General features: G+C 37.0%; 1 protein-coding gene across 11 annotated transcripts in view; it reads right to left on the bottom strand.

The window, feature by feature from the left end:
- The window catches only part of FBRSL1 (fibrosin like 1), a 1,105,387-nt gene that overhangs the window by 11,008 nt on the left and 1,075,886 nt on the right, over positions 1-18,493 (bottom strand). For 2 of the 11 annotated variants that reach the window (XM_053701877.1, XM_053701884.1), the window contains exons 9-16: positions 16,847-17,076; positions 15,612-15,662; positions 14,220-14,315; positions 13,363-13,434; positions 12,958-12,987; positions 12,205-12,276; positions 8,542-8,674; positions 5,316-5,399 (exon numbers count right to left, since the gene is read on the bottom strand). In XM_053701877.1, coding sequence (XP_053557852.1) covers positions 5,316-5,399; positions 8,542-8,674; positions 12,205-12,276; positions 12,958-12,987; positions 13,363-13,434; positions 14,220-14,315; positions 15,612-15,662; positions 16,847-17,076 — 768 coding nt within the window. Of the gene's footprint in view, positions 1-5,315; positions 5,400-8,541; positions 8,675-12,204; positions 12,277-12,957; positions 12,988-13,362; positions 13,435-14,219; positions 14,316-15,611; positions 15,663-16,846; positions 17,077-17,165; positions 17,327-18,493 lie in introns of all 11 variants that reach the window. The other 9 variants (XM_053701879.1, XM_053701885.1, XM_053701878.1 and 6 more) reach the window with 8 other exon arrangements.

Raw genomic sequence — 18,493 nt, 5'->3', positions numbered from 1 at the left:
TGGATAGGATGGTTCGAATAGTTTCCATTTTGAATGATGGAACTCTGAGGAATTTGTTTAAGATCTTTAGATCCAAGATTGGTCTGAAGGTTCCCTCTTTCTTGCGAACCACAAACAGATTTGAATAAAATCCCTGTCCTTGTTCCGTCCGCGGAACTGGATGGATCACTCCCATTACTAGGAGGTCTTGCACACAGCTTAGGAATGCCTCTTTCTTTATCTGGTTTGCTGATAACCTTGAAAGATGAAATCTCCCTTGTGGAGGAGAAGCTTTGAAGTCCAGAAGATATCCCTGAGATATGATCTCCAACGCCCAGGGATCCTGAACATCTCTTGCCCACGCCTGGGCGAAGAGAGAAAGTCTGCCCCCCACTAGATCCGTTTCTGGATAGGGGGCCGTTCCTTCATGCTGTCTTGGGGGCAGCAGCAGGCTTTCTGGCCTGCTTGCCCTTGTTCCAGGACTGGTTAGGTTTCCAGGCCTGTCTGGAATGAGCAACAGTTCCCTCTTGTTTTGAAGCGGAGGAAGTTGATGCTGCTCCTGCCTTGAAATTTCGAAAGGCACGAAAATTAGACTGTTTGGCCTTTGATTTGGCCCTGTCCTGAGGAAGGGTATGACCCTTGCCTCCAGTAATGTCAGCAATAATTTCCTTCAAGCCAGGCCCGAATAAGGTCTGCCCCTTGAAAGGAATGTTGAGTAATTTAGACTTTGAAGTCACGTCAGCTGACCAGGATTTAAGCCATAGCGCCCTACGCGCCTGGATGGCGAATCCGGAATTCTTAGCCGTTAGTTTAGTCAAATGAACAATGGCATCAGAAACAAATGAGTTAGCTAGCTTAAGCGTTCTAAGCTTGTCAATAATTTCATTCAATGGAGCTGTCTGGATGGCCTCTTCCAGGGCCTCAAACCAGAATGCCGCCGCAGCAGTGACAGGCGCAATGCATGCAAGGGGCTGTAAAATAAAACCTTGTTGAATAAACATTTTCTTAAGGTAACCCTCCAATTTTTTATCCATTGGATCTGAAAAAGCACAACTGTACTCAACCGGGATAGTGGTACGCTTTGCTAAAGTAGAAACTGCTCCCTCCACCTTAGGGACCGTCTGCCATAAGTCCCGTGTAGTGGCGTCTATTGGAAACATTTTTCTAAATATAGGAGGTGGGGAAAAGGGCACACCGGGTCTATGCCACTCCTTGCTAATAATTTCTGTAAGCCTTTTAGGTATAGGAAAAACGTCAGTACACACCGGCACCGCATAGTATCTATCCAGCCTACACAATTTCTCTGGAATTGCAACTGTGTTACAGTCATTCAGAGCAGCTAATACCTCCCCAAGCAATACACGGAGGTTCTCAAGCTTAAATTTAAAATTAGAAATCTCTGAATCAGGTTTCCCCAAGTCAGAGATGTCACCCACAGACTGAAGCTCTCCGTCCTCATGTTCTGCATACTGTGACGCAGTATCAGACATTGCTCTAACAGCATTTGCGCGCTCTGTATCTCTCCTAACCCCAGAGCTATCGCGCTTGCCTCTTAATTCAGGCAATCTAGATAATACCTCTGACAGGGTATTATTCATGATTGCAGCCATGTCCTGCAAGGTAGTCGCTATGGGCGTCCCTGATGCAATTGGCGCCATATTAGCGTGTGTCCCCTGAGCGGGAGGCGAAGGGTCTGACACGTGGGGAGAGTTAGTCGGCATAACTTCCCCCTCGACAGAACCCTCTGGTGACAATTATTTTATAGATAAAGACTGATCTTTACTGTTTAAGGTGAAATCAATACATTTAGTACACATTCTCCTATGGGGCTCCACCATGGCTTTCAAACATAATGAACAAGTAGGTTCCTCTGTGTCAGACATGTTTAAACAGACTAGCAATGAGACTAGCAAGCTTGGAAAACACTTTAAAACAAGTTTACAAGCAATATAAAAAACGTTACTGCGCCTTTAAGAAACACAAATTTTCCCAAATTTTGAAATAACAGTGAAAAAATGCAGTTACACTAACGAAATTTTTACAGTGTATGTAATAAGTTAGCAGAGCATTGCACCCACTTGCAAATGGATGATTAACCCCATAATACCAAAAACGGAATAACAAATGACAAAAACGTTTTTTAAACAGTCACAACTGCCACAGCTCTACTGTGGCTTTTTACCTCCCTCAATACGACTTTTGAAGCCTTTTGAGCCCTTCAGAGAAGTCCTGGATCATGCAGGAAGAAGCTGGATGTCTTTGTCTGTAATTTTTGCTGTGCAAAAAAACGCCAAAATAGGCCCCTCCCACTCATATTACAACAGTGGGAAGCCTCAGGGAACTGTTTCTAGGCAAAATTCAAGCCAGCCATGTGGAAAAAACTAGGCCCCAATAAGCTTTATCACCAAACATATGTAAAAAACTATTAAACATGCCAGCAAACGTTTTAAAATACACTTTTATAAGAGTATGTATCTCTATTAATAAGCCTGATACCAGTTGCTATCACTGCATTTAAGGCTTTACTTACATTACTTCGGTATCGGCAGCATTTTCGAGCAAATTCCATCCCTAGAAAAATATTAACTGCACATACCTTATTGCAGGAAAACCTGCACGCCATTCCCTCTCTGAAGTTACCTCACTCCTCAGAATATGTGAGAACAGCAAAGGATCTTAGTTACTTCTGCTAAAATCATAGAAAACGCAGGCAGATTCTTCTTCTAAATACGGCCTGAGATAAACAGTACACTCCGGTACCATTTAAAAATAAACTTTTGATTGAAGAAATAAACTAAGTATAAAACACCACAGTCCTCTTACGACCTCCATCTTAGTTGAGAGTTGCAAGAGAATGACTGGATATGGCAGTGAGGGGAGGAGCTATATAGCAGCTCTGCTGTGGGTGATCCTCTTGCAACTTCCTGTTGGGAAGGAGAATATCCCACAAGTAATGGATGATCCGTGGACTGGATACACTACAAGAGAAATATTAACGGCAGAAGTCCCTAAAACATACATTTTTAGTTCTGTTTTCCTTCAGCCACCAAAACTATAACAAACATTCTTAGCTCTGCATTTTCCCAGGCCACGCAAACACAAGTGCATGTGGCCCATGCGCCACCAGTTGACCATACCTGATTTAAACCATAAAGTACTGACCCTTCATAAATGCTGTATTGAAAAAACAAAGATTGAAGAGGGGTTGACACAATATAAAAAAATTGAAGGGTACAAGCTGTGAGACAAGACATATCTAGTTTTTTCATGTAACTGTGCAAAACAATAAATTAGCACATGGTTTTCAGCTGGGCAGAAACTGCTTACCCACTCAGGTGTCCTTCAATGTTTCAGATATAGATTTCAGATGTAGTTTTAATCAATGCTGATATGAATGTGTTTTTTTTTGTTTTTACTAAAACTGGACTCACAGGAGATTCAGGAATTAATTTTCTCCTGTTTGACAACCTTTGCTTGATATACTTTTTCCTCTTAAGCATTAATAATAAAATAAAATAATAAATGAGCAATTTTAGCCTTGAAAGGCCCAAGGTTGCCACCATACCTTTAGCAATAAGCATCATCACTCCTATAGAAGCATAAGCTATAACAGAGAACACTATATGGATATTTAGCAGTGTGACACTGCACATGCCAGATGATCTGTATTTAAATTGGCCAAACAGCACTCTGAAGCTTCAATAATACAACACATAGCAAAGAGGTGGTGATATATTGCATAATCACAAAAAATGTTAATAAACCCTTTAGGCTTTGAAACACACCCTTGTAATTTATTAGGAAAATGTCATGAATTTGCTCAGATCTTAGTGTGTTGCACTTCCATAAGAAGGAATAGACTCGGGGAAAAAGCAGAAATCCACTGGTGGCTGACATCATCCCTATTAAGCCGCTAACGAATGACCAGAACTCGCATGCCTAGAAAATTATCTTTTTTGCACTAAACATTAAACAACTGCATCAATTTTAAGAGGATAATCCACATAATAAGTAATAGAAATGTAGAATAGGGTATAATGGAATTCAGGTACTTGGTATCTGAATGATCAGTTATTTTTGAGGTGGATGGGACTAGCTCATGTAAATGGAGGGTTATCTTTCGCAGCCTGAACGATGTGTGTATGCAAAACAAAACCAGCTCTCTAGCAGTAAGCATAAGAAATGTATACATTAACCTCAGGCTCAACACAATCTTTCATAGGCAAGTAGGACATGGAGCATTTAGTCCAAATAGGAGTTCAAGACAGGAAGGAACAGCAAAAATATCTGTCTTGGTGCATTGAGGGTGCTTAATAAAGCTAAAAGAGTATTTGTCTTAACTCAAAATGCCTTTTTAGACTACAGATTTGTACTAATGTGCTACACTGCAATAACTGTCTACTTTGCTGAGCAGTTTCTGAACAATTCAAACTTAATATTAGGCATTTCTGTAGATTTAGTTTCATCTCATCATCAAGTTCAGATTGCCAATGATCAGTCTTGCAGCATAATATCCACTCCCATGAAAATATGTCTCTTGACCTGTTCATCTCAGTTACATTCTTCTAGTGGTCCTTTAATAACAGCGTTCCCTAGGTCGAATCTCTAAGTACCCTTAACAGATTTAATTATTTTCTGCCTGGCCGGATCCTTTTGTAAGAGTAAACTCTTACCAAAATTTAATTTTTTTTTTTAAACTGGGTTTAATTTAAAAAAAAATGCTTTTTGAGGGTACTATTATGCATTCCAACAATTGATTAATCAGTGAACAAAGATAACTGCATATCCAAGCGTAGAGTGAAATTATAATTAGCTATTGAAGATCTGTTTACCTAGTCATCCAATCTCTTAACTGACCCACAAATGGCTGAGGGTGGGACTCTCTATACATGGCCTATTTGGGTTACTTGCAGACTGCAGTTAAAAACAAAAAACTATTCTAATCACGTTAGCATGGTGTAAAGTCCTGTATATTACATAATAATGCTTCATTCTTTTGCAAGCTCATAAGCAGAGGTCACAAATAATTGTCAACAAGAATGTTACAAAAGTATTTAGTCATAAGCTCTTCAATTGGTTTAAGGCCATTGCAGTGCTCTTTAACTTGTGGTAATGAAACCCTTCAATGCTAGTGAAGCCTGCAGCATAGTGTTCTGGGTGGGTTTACCCCAGACAAAACTACAGCAGTTAAGTGGCTCAGTATTAAAGAAGGAATAACAACGTCCTGTTCGGTGTCAGAAATTAACTCTCACCTACCTAGTCAAAATCAACTTACTTTAAGGCCAACCACAATCACTGAAGTGTGTGTGCAAATATAAGTAGGGTGATTTACTTACACTTACCAGCCAGGTGGCTTGTGGGCAGGAAGCTGCTATGATGTGGTGAAGGTCCAAAAGGAGAGGCTGCTGGGTGTGTTGGGCCTGTTAGGAGGTAAAAAAACATATTGATAATGATTCACCCTCTTTCATTCCCTACAAACGCTGCTTAGATTATTAACCAGTGTACACTTGCCAGTTTGCAGAACTCCCTTGACTTTAATTCACCTTTTTAAAGTGCAAACAATATAGCATTCAGCATACTAATTAAACAATGTTTTGTTACAATTGGGAAAGTTGTGTAAAGAGACATTATGGTAGCTACAATGCTTTACAAACTTCTGCTGTAGGCAATATAACAGTAAATATCTTTACTTTACCTTGGTAAATGTAATAAAATCAGTATTTTACAATTCCTTTACCAGCTACCTATGTATTTCAATTATAAACTGATATCTGTAAACCATTTATATTGTAAAGTTGTTAGATACATTTAAGATTGATGGCCTATGTATATTATAAAATAGGAAAAGCTAGACATTAAATCCAAAATTCAGCAATTTCTGTATCTTATATTATAGCCTAGTAAATATTCACCAAATGAGACCTTGTGCCTTCCAGGAACAATGGACAGACTTAAAGGGACAGTCAACACCAGAATTTTTGATGTTTAAAGAGATAGACAATCCCTTTATAACCCATTCCCCAGTTTTGCAAAACCAACACTGTTATATTAGGACACTTTTTACTTCTGTGACTAACTTGTATCTAAGCATCTTCTGACCGCCCCTAATCACATGACTTTTAGTTATCTATTGACTTGCATTTTAGCCAATTAGTGCAGTGTCTGCCACTAGCCACGGGCGTGATAACAATGCTATCTATATGGCCTACATGAGCTTGCTCTCCCCTGCTGTGAAAAGTAAATAAAATAGAGGCGGCCTTCAAGGGCTTAGAAATTATCATATGTGCCTTCCTAGGTTTGCTTTCAACTAGAATGCCAATAGAACAAAGCAAAATTGTTGATAAAAGTAAATTGGAAAGTTGTTTAAAATTACATGCCCTATTTGAAAAATGAAAGTTTTTTTTTGGACTTGACTGTCCCTTTAATCACTAAGCTTTTAGTATCTTAAAGGTGGCTCCCTTACGAATTGCAAAAGTCCATCAACAGCTAGTGAAGTGTTTCTGCTAAGTATTAGCTTACATATTACCCAAGATATAGCTATATTGCTGGATTTATTTCTAGTAACCATGGTTCAACTAGCTAAAATAGTCACAACTACAAAGTAATGTAATTGTGTTAAAGATACACAAGACAAGAATAATAAAAAATTAGACATGCATTGATGTTCTGGAACGGACTTTAAACAGGAGTTAAACACAGTTTGCATAAAGAGAGAAGTGCACAAAAAAGGCAACAAACAATAGCATAATAGCTTGTTCTATGGCTAGTTGCCACCCTAGGAGCAGCTTCAGGCACACAGAAGGAAGAAACGGTCATCCGGGGTTGCCATTTCCCAGTCTCAAAGGAGGTTTGCCTGGTACTTCGGGGCTGGACTAGGCTTTTTAGGAGGGATCAGAATGAGCAGGCAATAAACAAGCTACTGAGCCATTGCTCATTCCTGGTTGAGTGCTTCTCTCTGTCTATACGTTAAACACAGTTATTTGGAATAATAGTGCACTAATAAAATGCTCTAATGCATTATAACATTTTGTTTGCAATGATTCTTCAACTCCTTAAAAGACAGACGGCTACGTGCAGCAAGGGGATTTTGTATTCTCTAGCAGCCAAAGTGTTGTGTATGTCCTGTGAAGAGAATTAGCCTTCCAGGTTGAAGAGATGGTTAAAAAAATGGACTGAATTAATTTCTTTATAGCTGTCAGAACTTAGCAAGGATCCATATACAGAGCACAATATCAAGTGATCTTGCCATAATGTGCTCTTTTTCTTGTAGCCATGAAATTGCATTTTGGCATCTAAATTTGAGATACATTGCTTTTAGCCACAGGCATATTTTGTAGACATCACTGAGGACGTTTATTATTATGGATTATTTAAGAGTTAAAATAACTAGTATGTCATGATATTGCTAAAAACTGTATCCAATTAGGTTTGTTACATTAATTTTGTAATAAATACATATAAAACATTTAAGCTGTATATAAGAATTAAATGTAATTAATCAACAAAACAGCTAAGAGTCTTTAGACCTGTCTTATTATGTGGACAGATTAGCAGGCACAGAGCATCCATCTTATAGATGGCAAGTCTAGCAATAGATGTTGCGTTGGTAACAAGGGATCTCAGCTGAGCAATGATTCATGATGTGACACTGCTGTCTGATAAGGAAAGAAGAATGACACAGATACTGTTTGGAAGGCATTTTATTTATTCACAGATTGATGCAGCAGCATTTGTGTGGTGCTATCTAAATAAGGGAAGCAAAGCCATTACATATTCATTTCACCATTTAAAAAAAAAAGCCAAGAGGTTTTGTTTAGTTGCGTGTTTTTTTGTTTTTAGAACTGAATTAGCTCTATATTTATTAACCAAACTTGCAGTGGCAGAAATGGATATCAAAAAGAAAAGTCTATCAGTCATTTATAAGCAGGAAAACCATGTTTTACAGGGTAATAAATTGTATTTATGCAACTTGCAAATAGCTGTCACAACCTGTTAATGTTTGAGAAAAGCGTTAGCAATATTAGACTTGCCCTTCCTTTTTGCCTAATGATAAATAAATCATGACTAATGATAAATACATCAATCTTGAAAAGGCAGATGCTGTACGTACTTGCTATATTTGTGCCTCTGCTCTCCGGAAGTATTAGCACTATAACTAATCATGCCAAACAAACAAATACCTTGGATTTAGAGGCTGAACTCAGTTGCCCTTCATTCCAGGAGCTGCTTTCTACACTTGTTTGATTGCTATACTGGCATAGTGCTGGTGTAAACAGATTGCTATATTCTTGCGCATGAACTTCTAATAAGAAATGTATAATGGGACATCTTGTGAGATTAAATTAAAAAGCAATCATGAACCCTGTATGTTTTAGCCCCCTTGGCTACCAGAAAGGCTTCTAAGCACTATGTAGCAGTAGTAGTGAGAGGTATCAAAGGGATGTTTACCCCATAAAGAAGTAGTGGATCTACACTGTAAGGAGAGAATGAGTAAAGCATTGCAGAGAAATTAGACACAGGTATCTCTATGCAGACCAACATTTCAGTAAAAAGAATCCTTACCTGTGCTAGAGAACATAGGCCGAGCTAAATCATGAGGGTAAGGGAATCCTGGGAAGACTCCTGGAGCAGGTGGCCTGCTAAACAGGTCCAGTTTCCCACAAATATCCAGCTTGTGCGGGTCCAACTGCATCTGCTGTCAGAAACAGGCATGCAATTGATAAACATGTAATACGATAATCTAGGTTTCAGCATGCTCATTAGACCGCTTCACAAATATCTGCAGAATATTTTGGTTCATCAAAAAAAGTTTACATACAACTCATTTACAAGTATCAATTGCTCACTGCGTGAAAAGGTAAACTCCAACAGCTCTATTTGTGGATACAGAATATGCTGAATCAGCAATTTCATTAATACACTTGTAAATCCTAAAAACACATTTTGCAAACAGGAAATGAACTAATTAGTGTGTAAGATCTGTATGTGTCCGCTGCTAAACTACTACAGGAGGGTTACCCACATACACATAGCTAAAGTCCTCCTCATCATGAGTCACAAAAACAGCAGCTCATGAGCAGGAAATAGCAGGTGATTTTTGGCTACATGTATATGGCATTCCTAATTAGCCCACCAGCTGTGTCCTGCTCACACATGCAACCCACTCGCAGGGTGAAACACATAGATAGCAAGGAGCACTAATGCTAAAATAGCATGCTCTAATGAATCGCAGCTTTTCCTTTTCATATAAGAATAACAATTTAAAACTAATTAAAACAGTAAGAAACATGTTAAAGGGATATGAAACCCAAAGTTTTTCTTTCATGATTCAGATAGTGTGCAATTATAATCAACTTTCTAAAGTAATTCTATTATCTAATTTGCTTCATTCTCTTGGTATCCTTTGTGTAAAATCATACCTAGGTAGGCTCAGGAGCTGCTAATTGGTGGCTGCATATATATCTCGCCTCATTTTATTGGCTCACACTTGTGCATTGCTGTTTCTTTAACAAAGGATACTAAGAGAGTGAAGCAAATTAGATAATAGAAGTAAAATGGAAAGTTGTTTAAAGGGACACTGAACCCAAATGTTTTCTTTCGTGATTCAGATAGAGCATGCAATTTTAAGCAACTTTCTAATTAACTCATATTATCAATTTTCTTCGTTCACTTGCTATCTTTATTTTGAAAAAGAAGGCATCTAAGCTTCTTTTTTGGTTCAAAACTCTGGAGAGCACTTATTTATTGGTGGATAAATGTATCCACCAATCAGCAAGAATAACCCAGGTTATTCACCAAAAATGGGCTGGCATCTAAACGTACAGTCTTGCATTTCAAATAAAGATACCAAGAGAATGAAGAAAATTTGATAATAGGAGTAAATTAGAAAGTTGCTTAAAATTTCATGCTCTATCTGAATCACGAAAGAAAAAAAAAATTGGATTCAGTGTCCCTTTAAAATTGTATTCACTATCTGAATCATGAAAGAAAAATTGTCCTGACCCTTTAACCTTTTAGCGCTTGTAGAAAGGGTGTAACATAAAAGGGGAGAACAGTTTATGGTGCAATATAACTATACTGGTTTACAGCATGGTATAAAAAACGGTTTTGTTCCTCACCTTTTTGCCTCAGAGTCTGAGGTATAGGGAGTGTCTTGCTTCTCCTCTGTGGAGTATGGTAGTTGTTAAAGGGACATTAAACACTAAATACATGCTAGATAGAATGATGCATTCAAAGAAAAGATTAGTCCATGACTAACAGGTAGATGTATTTTTTTAAAGTTTCATTAGTTGTTTAAAAAGTGACAACATAAGTGTAAAGCTGCCATGTTGTAACTTGTGTTACCTTCTCTGCTGTGGCCAATTAGGGTCAGGTCACTAAATAGGTCACTAGAGTGTGCAGCCAATGGTTGTGCTGGATTTAACAGTGTTCTGCACTTCCATTTCTAACAGGAACTGAAAAGCTCACAATTTCAGAATGGAATTACAGGCAAAGAGGATAAAATAAATAATTAAAGTATATTGCAGAGTTGTTTTATATATACAATCTATCATTTTATATTACCATCTCAAAGTGTTTAATGTCCCTTTAAATGCTAATGCTGATTAACATCTGTGTGATGCTAGTAGAAAAACTTCCTTTTCAGGTGATATAATATCCCTATTTGAGAGGGATAATAAAAGACTTCCCCTCTCAGGGGTATGGTAGATGCCTTTCAATCAGTAAATGAAACAATTGCCAATGGTTGATGCAAATAAAATGTCTTATTTTAGCACAAAACAACCAGTATTAGTGCTAGTGATTAAAAAATCTCCGGATAGTTTTGTGCTAAAATAAGACATTTTATTTGCATCAACCATTGGCAATTGTTTCATTTACTGATTGAAAGGCATCTACCATACCCCTGAGAGGGGAAGTCTTTTATTGTCCCTCTCAAATAGGGATATTATATCACCTGAAAAGGAAGTTTTTCTACTAGCATCACACAGATGTTAATCATCACTGGCATTTAACAACTACCATACTCCACAGAGGAGAAGCAAGACACTCCCTATACCTCACAGACTCTGAGGCAAAAAGGTGAGCAACAAAACCGTTTTTTATACCATGCTGTAAACCAGTATAGTTATACTGCACCATAAACTGTTCTCCCCTTTTATGTTACTCCCTTTCTACAAGTGCTAAAGTTTGGAACCCCCAATTGCTACCCATACTTGCTTATTCCTTTTTGATAATGGAATTACCAGACTAAGCTGCTTAGAAATACACCAGGAACTGTACACAAAGCAAAAGAAATATTTGCATTTAATACACAGCGCAAGCCTAAAACAAATTTACCTCTCTTTTCCATATATATATATATATTAGATCTAGCTGTATAGAATTTTTTTTATTCCAAAAATCCCTCCAAACATTGTGTGTCCAAACAGCCCTTTGTGATCATCCCTTAAAGCACTGTCACGCCGGACTTGTGAAAAGGTTACTGATCCCAGGCATGTGGCTTTTAAATGCTTCTGCTTTATTATAAAATATGCTAAAGGGGTTTCTGTGACTCGCTCTGGCCACTTGACTGACACATGCTACTGTGTGAGGCTTTATACTCTTGTCATCTAGGGTAGTTATTCCCTTGGAGTATTTATTAAATTAGATTATTTGCTGCTGGGGATACATTTTTTTTAAGGAGAATATACATGCTGCAAAGAACACAGCAGACTGCGATTTGGGCTGCCCGAAAATCCCTGTCCATTCAGAATATATATTTATTGCTTGTAATCAAATAAAAACTCACTATATTAGCCCTCCCCCAAATATTTGTTAGCTGGTGTTTTAAAGCAAAACTACAGCATTGTCATTAGACCTGCATAATTGTGTAATTTAATGTGCAAATAAGATAGTAAAGCCAACACCAGAAAACAGTAGTGCAACTCAAACGCTCTAAGTTTTACAAATAATTTATGTACATCTAATTGGAATTACATTTTTTTTTTGCTAGAGTAATAATTTTATATTTTAATTTCTCAGGGTTTTCCTTATAGTCTAGATAGAAAAAAAATTGTGAAAAAATACTTTAAAACCTTTAACCTCTTTGGCAATAATCATGCATTGCAAATCGCTTTGGCACTGCTACTCTAAGGAAGGTTAAAAGGGCTTTTTTATGCACTGCTCCCCATGAATGAGACATACGCGCCACAGCCCTGACCCCAAATGTTAACGCAAGGCTTTTACCTTCATCTTCTGCTGGTGGTGGTAGATTTGCCATGCTATCTGAACATGTACTGCACACCACTTGCCTGGTTTCTGCAAAGCAAGGGAAACTGGAGTGAGTACTGACAACACTGCATTGACAGGCTTAGGGCCCCAAGCAAATAAAAGAATCCCTAATAAAGAATTGTTTTAAAAAGTTCCTTAAATAAAGGGGCTATTTCACCGCAAAGGAAACCTCAACATTGCACTGCTTTGAGCCTAGGGTACTAACCATTTTAAAGCAGTATTTCATGTTTTCATTAACCATTTCTTGAATTGGACACAAAAAGTACTGCTATGTGCTGTCAGAATAAGACTAGCTGCATTGTCTTGGCTTTTGTCCATGCAAACTGATTATATTGGTCAATATTTATGTATTGTGTTAGGAATAAACTCTTGTGTTTAGATGGGAGCAAAAGTATATTTGTTTTAACCAATTCAGTGTCCTGTAATGCAATTTTATCCAGTACTGAAACGGGTTAAATTAAGTCATAAAAAGGGCACTGTGTGACATGAATGTCCCATACAGAGGGAGAGAGATAAGAGGACACTGCAGGTCTCTAGCAGACTCCATATATTGCCTCTTTAAAAAAGTTATTATTCTATTATGGGTGCCCTGAAAGTCCCCACATCTGGCTATAAGGAACTCGGTTTAAGTGCTGGTAAGTTTATCTTAACCACTAATTGTAGAGTCACTGCTTAACCAAATCAAAGACATCATGACAGGGAACTTACTCTTACTGATGTCCTGTATGGATCAGTGACCTATAAGAAAGAAAAAAAGACAACGGAATAAACATGTGATTAAAACACAGGACATACAAATATAAAAATGATATTGTTGTGGGTCATGTGAACAAGAAAATACTGCTGCATGCTGGGATTTTGTCCAATTAAAACGGGCTTGTTATGCTCGGTAAAACAACCTCAAAGAATATAGTTTCCAAGAAGTAAGAAAATGACATTCTAAAAGGAATGGGAATTACATTCTAGCATGCTTGAATACATGTAAAAGGTCTGTATTCTATATTCGAGCTGACTGGAGACTAATTTTGACATGTAATACATGTAGCTACATGAAGTTGTAATACCACCGAAAATCGGGGCTTTCCTTTTTTATGGTAAAGAAAAATTACAAACCCCAGGTGTCTTCGGCAGCAGGGTGTGATGTACTGTGCCAGGTCTGCTTGTGACGTCAATGGGGTTTGAGGTCTGTGGATAGGATATGAATAGCTAATTTCTTGATTTGTAAACTTTTTTCTTTTTATTGACATCAATCACAGTAGGTTTATGTCTTATGACAGTGTCATATAACAGCCACTAGCCTATCTTAGGAACAATTACCATACTGGATAATATGAGGATGTACAATGTACATTTATATGTCAGGTTTGACAGTTAACAGCCTCTTTTACAAAAATGTTCTCACAAGCAGCTGCTACATACATAGGTCAAGAACTAGTGAATTTTTCCAATATCTTTGAAACCCCCCCCCACAAAAAACATTATATATATATATATATATATATATATATATATATATATATATATATATATATATCTCAATATCAACATGAACATATGCATGTCTATAAGAAGCACACTGTTTAAACAACAAACACAGTAGAGACCCATTGCATACACAAAGCATGCACGCAAAGTGTGACACTGTTCTGTCAACAGTGCATATGACAACGCACACCATTTAAAAACAATAAAATCTACAGTGTGTGTATATGAGAGTACAATACACAAGTAGAGAGGAAATACTGGCATTTTGTAGGACAACATAAAATAAATGTGGGTTATAATGTGACATTTCTTGCTACAGAGGAACAGGATGGATTAGAAGGAGAAGCATCTGAAGCACTCTTTCGGACCACCACAGTTGCAAAGTGTCTACATCATCATCTGAAGTACTCTGTATATGTGCAACAGATCGTTAATTCAAGCACACTTTTGAATGTCATGCAGTAATTCCACAATGCTATGCTCACCTTAGGCTGAAATGCTCCCTGAAGAGACCCAAATGGACCTGAATGTGGAAGCATTGGGGGCATCCCAGGCATCGGAGACGGATATGCTGGGAAGAACTGAAAACAAAACAACATTGTTAATTGAGGCAACACAAAAGGTTTAAAAATAGTATAGAAGCAGCATTTACAAAAGCTGAGAGTATGGCTAAAAGCAAGAGATAGGTTTTTATAGAGTACCACAATGTGCGCAGCAGAAAAAGCATCCTGCAGATAACAAATAAAATGCAGCAATAGTTTTATCAAGTGTATAAATTGTGTACTCAGTAGTTTAATTACAAAACTGTAACAGTTTTCCCAATACAAGCATCTCGTTTGAACACTGTACCGGTGCAATAAAGTAACAAAATACTGTACCAACTCACAACTATGCTGCCATATTTTTAGCCATACATTTTTACTGATTAGCAGACTGGCATAGAAAAAAATAGAAAGGCAGATTTATAGAATAAAAAACAATCAGCTGCAGTACACATATATATTATAATAATTTATAGTCCCCTTATAACGCTACATGCTAAATTATGGCTATTAGTAGGTATGGTGGGTATTGCTGCTACATATACCCTCATATTAAGTTTACTTCACAATATAGAATACAAAGATCAACAGAATAAAGGATATAGATGAAGATGAATAGATCTTATACAAAATATAACATTTAAACTTTTTTACTGCTTTCATGGTAAGATAATCTTGGATGCAAAGTAGGGTGCGTCACACATTGTAGTGATACCCTAAAACCAAGGGTGGTTTAGTTTAAAGCAACAAGAGACTACAGGATTATAGAGGTTTGCAGGCAGAGTGAGCAGAAATTAGGTCACCAGTGAAATAACAGACAATAAGCAAGTATAATATATTAAAGCAACACCAAATTCCCATATATTCTAGAATGTATTATAATAGCATAATTTGAATTTAAGAAATTTTGTTCACAAAAACAAGTAATCTGAAGTCTAAAGCAGTTGTTTCAAGCTTTTTAGTGGTTTGGAGGACTACATTAGAGAAAACCTCTATTGAAGAAAAAAATAAATCTTGAAAACTGCAAAATGGGAAAAGCTACCTTTGTTGATTTACTAGACTTCAGATCTCTCGTTTTCCTTGGAAACAGGAAAAGTTTAAAACATGCTTTTAAAATCCATTATAGGAAATCTGGGAGTTCATAGTCCATTTAAGGGGATTCAAACAAATGTGACCAGTTTAATTTTATGAATTTGTAATGTAAATTTGAAACCTTTATTGGTAAAAAAGGTAAACAGTCACAAATGATTACCCCCTGAATGGGACATAAAACAAGTGCAGTCAGAGTTGGAAGCAAGGGGTAGACACTACAATGTTAGTAAATAATAAACTCACGCTGGGATGACGGAAATAAGAGCTGTCTAACTTGGGAGCATACTTGTCGAACTAAAAAGAAAGAGAAAACAATGGGAAATTGATACACTATTTTATGTCTCTTAGCATTTTCATCTTACAATAACTTTATCGACAGTTTTAAAATATCAGCATTTCTGCTTTTATTTTTTTTGAACAATTCAATGTGGATGACCCCCCCCCCACCACACCACACCAAAATCTAATCTAGTAGTTTAGTTATTTCAATACTTTACTTGATAAAATCTGACAATTCTATCTGCAATTATCTAAAATAGTAAACATTAAACAATGCAAATAAAATGGTTAAGATGAGAAATGTACTGCATTTGATTAAAATAATAATAAAAAAACATTTAGGTTTTTAAAATACTTTTTTTTTTAATAAGCACAATAATAAATAATTGTATAATTAAATAGAAATACCACGTTTCAAGCATCAAGTCTGCACAAATTAGATAACTAATCTCTGGTTCACCGCATCTTGTATTTAAAATTGTAAATAAAAATTCCCAAGACACTAGATGATGGTATGGAAATGTCAGATGATTCCTGGCTCTACCCAATCAAGAGGTTTAAGGGCAATTCATACATATTAACCTCTTAGCTGATACAGCGAGAGTTGTGCAGCCAAGTGGTTCAATCAGTATATTCTTTTCAGTAAAATTACTTTTCATAACGTGTATGTGGAAGAGTTTATTTTTTCTAATCCCCTAAACAAATAGTTTACAAGAAAAGGTTCACAATGTTTTTTCTGTTTAGAAAGAATATGAATATACAAATGGATAATGTCATGTTATCAAAAAGCAAAAAAAAAAACAATTCTGTATTAGTACTCCAGATGTACGGGTGGAAGTACTTTTTCAGGAGGGAATCATGAAGGTTAGTAATATATATCCACCGGGACTTGAGGTGTCTGCACTTCTATAATAACCAATGAGAATAAAAAGGATAAGTAGTAAAACAAGGGCTTACTAAAATTTTCATTAGTAATAGAGACTATATATATATATATATATATATATATATATATATATATATATATATATATATATGAAAAAAGGTTATATTCTGAAAATAAACTTTAGTTTATTAACTTTGAATTCCTAGTGTAAGATAATGTACACAGATCCCATATGGACAATCAACCCCCAAAAATGATTCAACTGCAGGAATAGGGGAGTGGATTTGGACTCAGACGTTTTACTTATCCTCACATTTCGGGCTGGGGTACGCACCATGGGGGGTGCATTTGGTGGAATAAGCTGCGTCGGGGGCAGGCTGGATGTGAAGGGGGTAAATGTGTGCTGGTGCGTGTGTTGGTGCGTGTGTTGGTGCTGGTGAATTTCCGCCCTTAGTAGTGGCACAGAGCCAAGAGGGGCACCCGACCGGTCCGAATTCTGAACCAAAAATCGATTATTCAGCTCCTGCCTGAGAATTTCATGATCTAGAAGAGACAGAGAGACAAAAGACACAGAGGCCCATCGGCCCATCAGTTACCCCAATAACAAAGAACAAAAAAGCGCAGATATTCACCTGGCATTCCCTGTTTCTGCAGGTCATGCTGTGGTGGTTTTCTACGTGAGGACTCATTGGTGGAGGTAAGAGAGATGCCTGTGACAAAGTACCAATCAGAATCCCCGAATGAGGCTGGCAATACATGATTGGTTGGTTGAATGATATCAACAGGCTGGTATCTAAAGACAAGAAAGAACACCATGAGTCATCTCAGGAGAAAACACAACTGGGCTTTTTAAAGCAGAATAACAAGCCACTCAACTTTAACCCCGAAATACCCACCCTATTTTCCCATTGAGTGGTGGCCTGGCAATTAATTGATTGGGTTTTTGTTTTCTTAAATTAAAATAAGATTTAGAAAATAGGGGGCTAACTTGAAAAAACAAACAAACAAAAAAACAACCCCAAAACAAAACCCGGAATCTCAGACAGTGACATACTAAAATTTCCCGCACTCCCACAATTCACGCCTAATTGGCAAGCCATTTTTAATTTGTTTACTTTTGTATGGAATATAAAGAAATCAAAGGCAATAATCACTGTCTGAGTTTCCACTGGATTTAAACTTTTATATGTATTTTGCCTGAAATTACCATAGTGACGCCACAGCACCCCCCAATAGACAACATTTAACACTAAACAGTTAAACAAAATTTATGCTTACCTGATAAATTTCTTTATTTCTGGATATGGAGAGTCCACAACATCATTCAATTACTAGTGGGAATATCCCTGCTGGCCAGGAGTGATATTCCCACTAGTAATTGGAATGATGTTGTGGACTCTCCATATCTTAGGAAAGAAAACAAAATGTATGCTTACCTGATAAATTTCTTTCTTTCCGGATATGGAGACAGTTACTGTTTAGACAGTTACGATGCAAATATTAATATGTATTCCTTAGCTGGGTATGTCACATTTGCTGTGTAGAAGCTCCTCATATTTATAAAATATGATTTCTTTCCTAAGATATGGAGAGTCCACAACGTCATTCCAATTACTAGTGGGAATATCACTCCCTCCTCCTGCTGGCCAGGAGTGATATTCCCACTAGCAATTGAATGATGTTGTGGGCTCTCCATATCTTAGGAAAGAAATCATATTTTATAAATATGAGGAGCTTCTACACAGCAAATGTGACATACACAGCTAAGGAATACATATTAATATTTGCATCGTAACTGTCTAAACTTTACCTTACATTCAAATTTTTGTGAATATATATATATATATAGTTTTTGCATTACAGTAATTTTTAAATATATCTACTGATTTACTCTGTGGTAACTTTGTGAGAAAAAAAAGTGTGTGGTACTTCCATTAAAAATATCTGTGGTCTGCCTTCC

Source organism: Bombina bombina, chromosome 2, assembly GCF_027579735.1.
Source record: "Bombina bombina isolate aBomBom1 chromosome 2, aBomBom1.pri, whole genome shotgun sequence".
In the NCBI taxonomy this organism is placed as follows: domain Eukaryota; kingdom Metazoa; phylum Chordata; class Amphibia; order Anura; family Bombinatoridae; genus Bombina; species Bombina bombina.
This window is presented reverse-complemented; position numbering and strand designations above follow the sequence as displayed.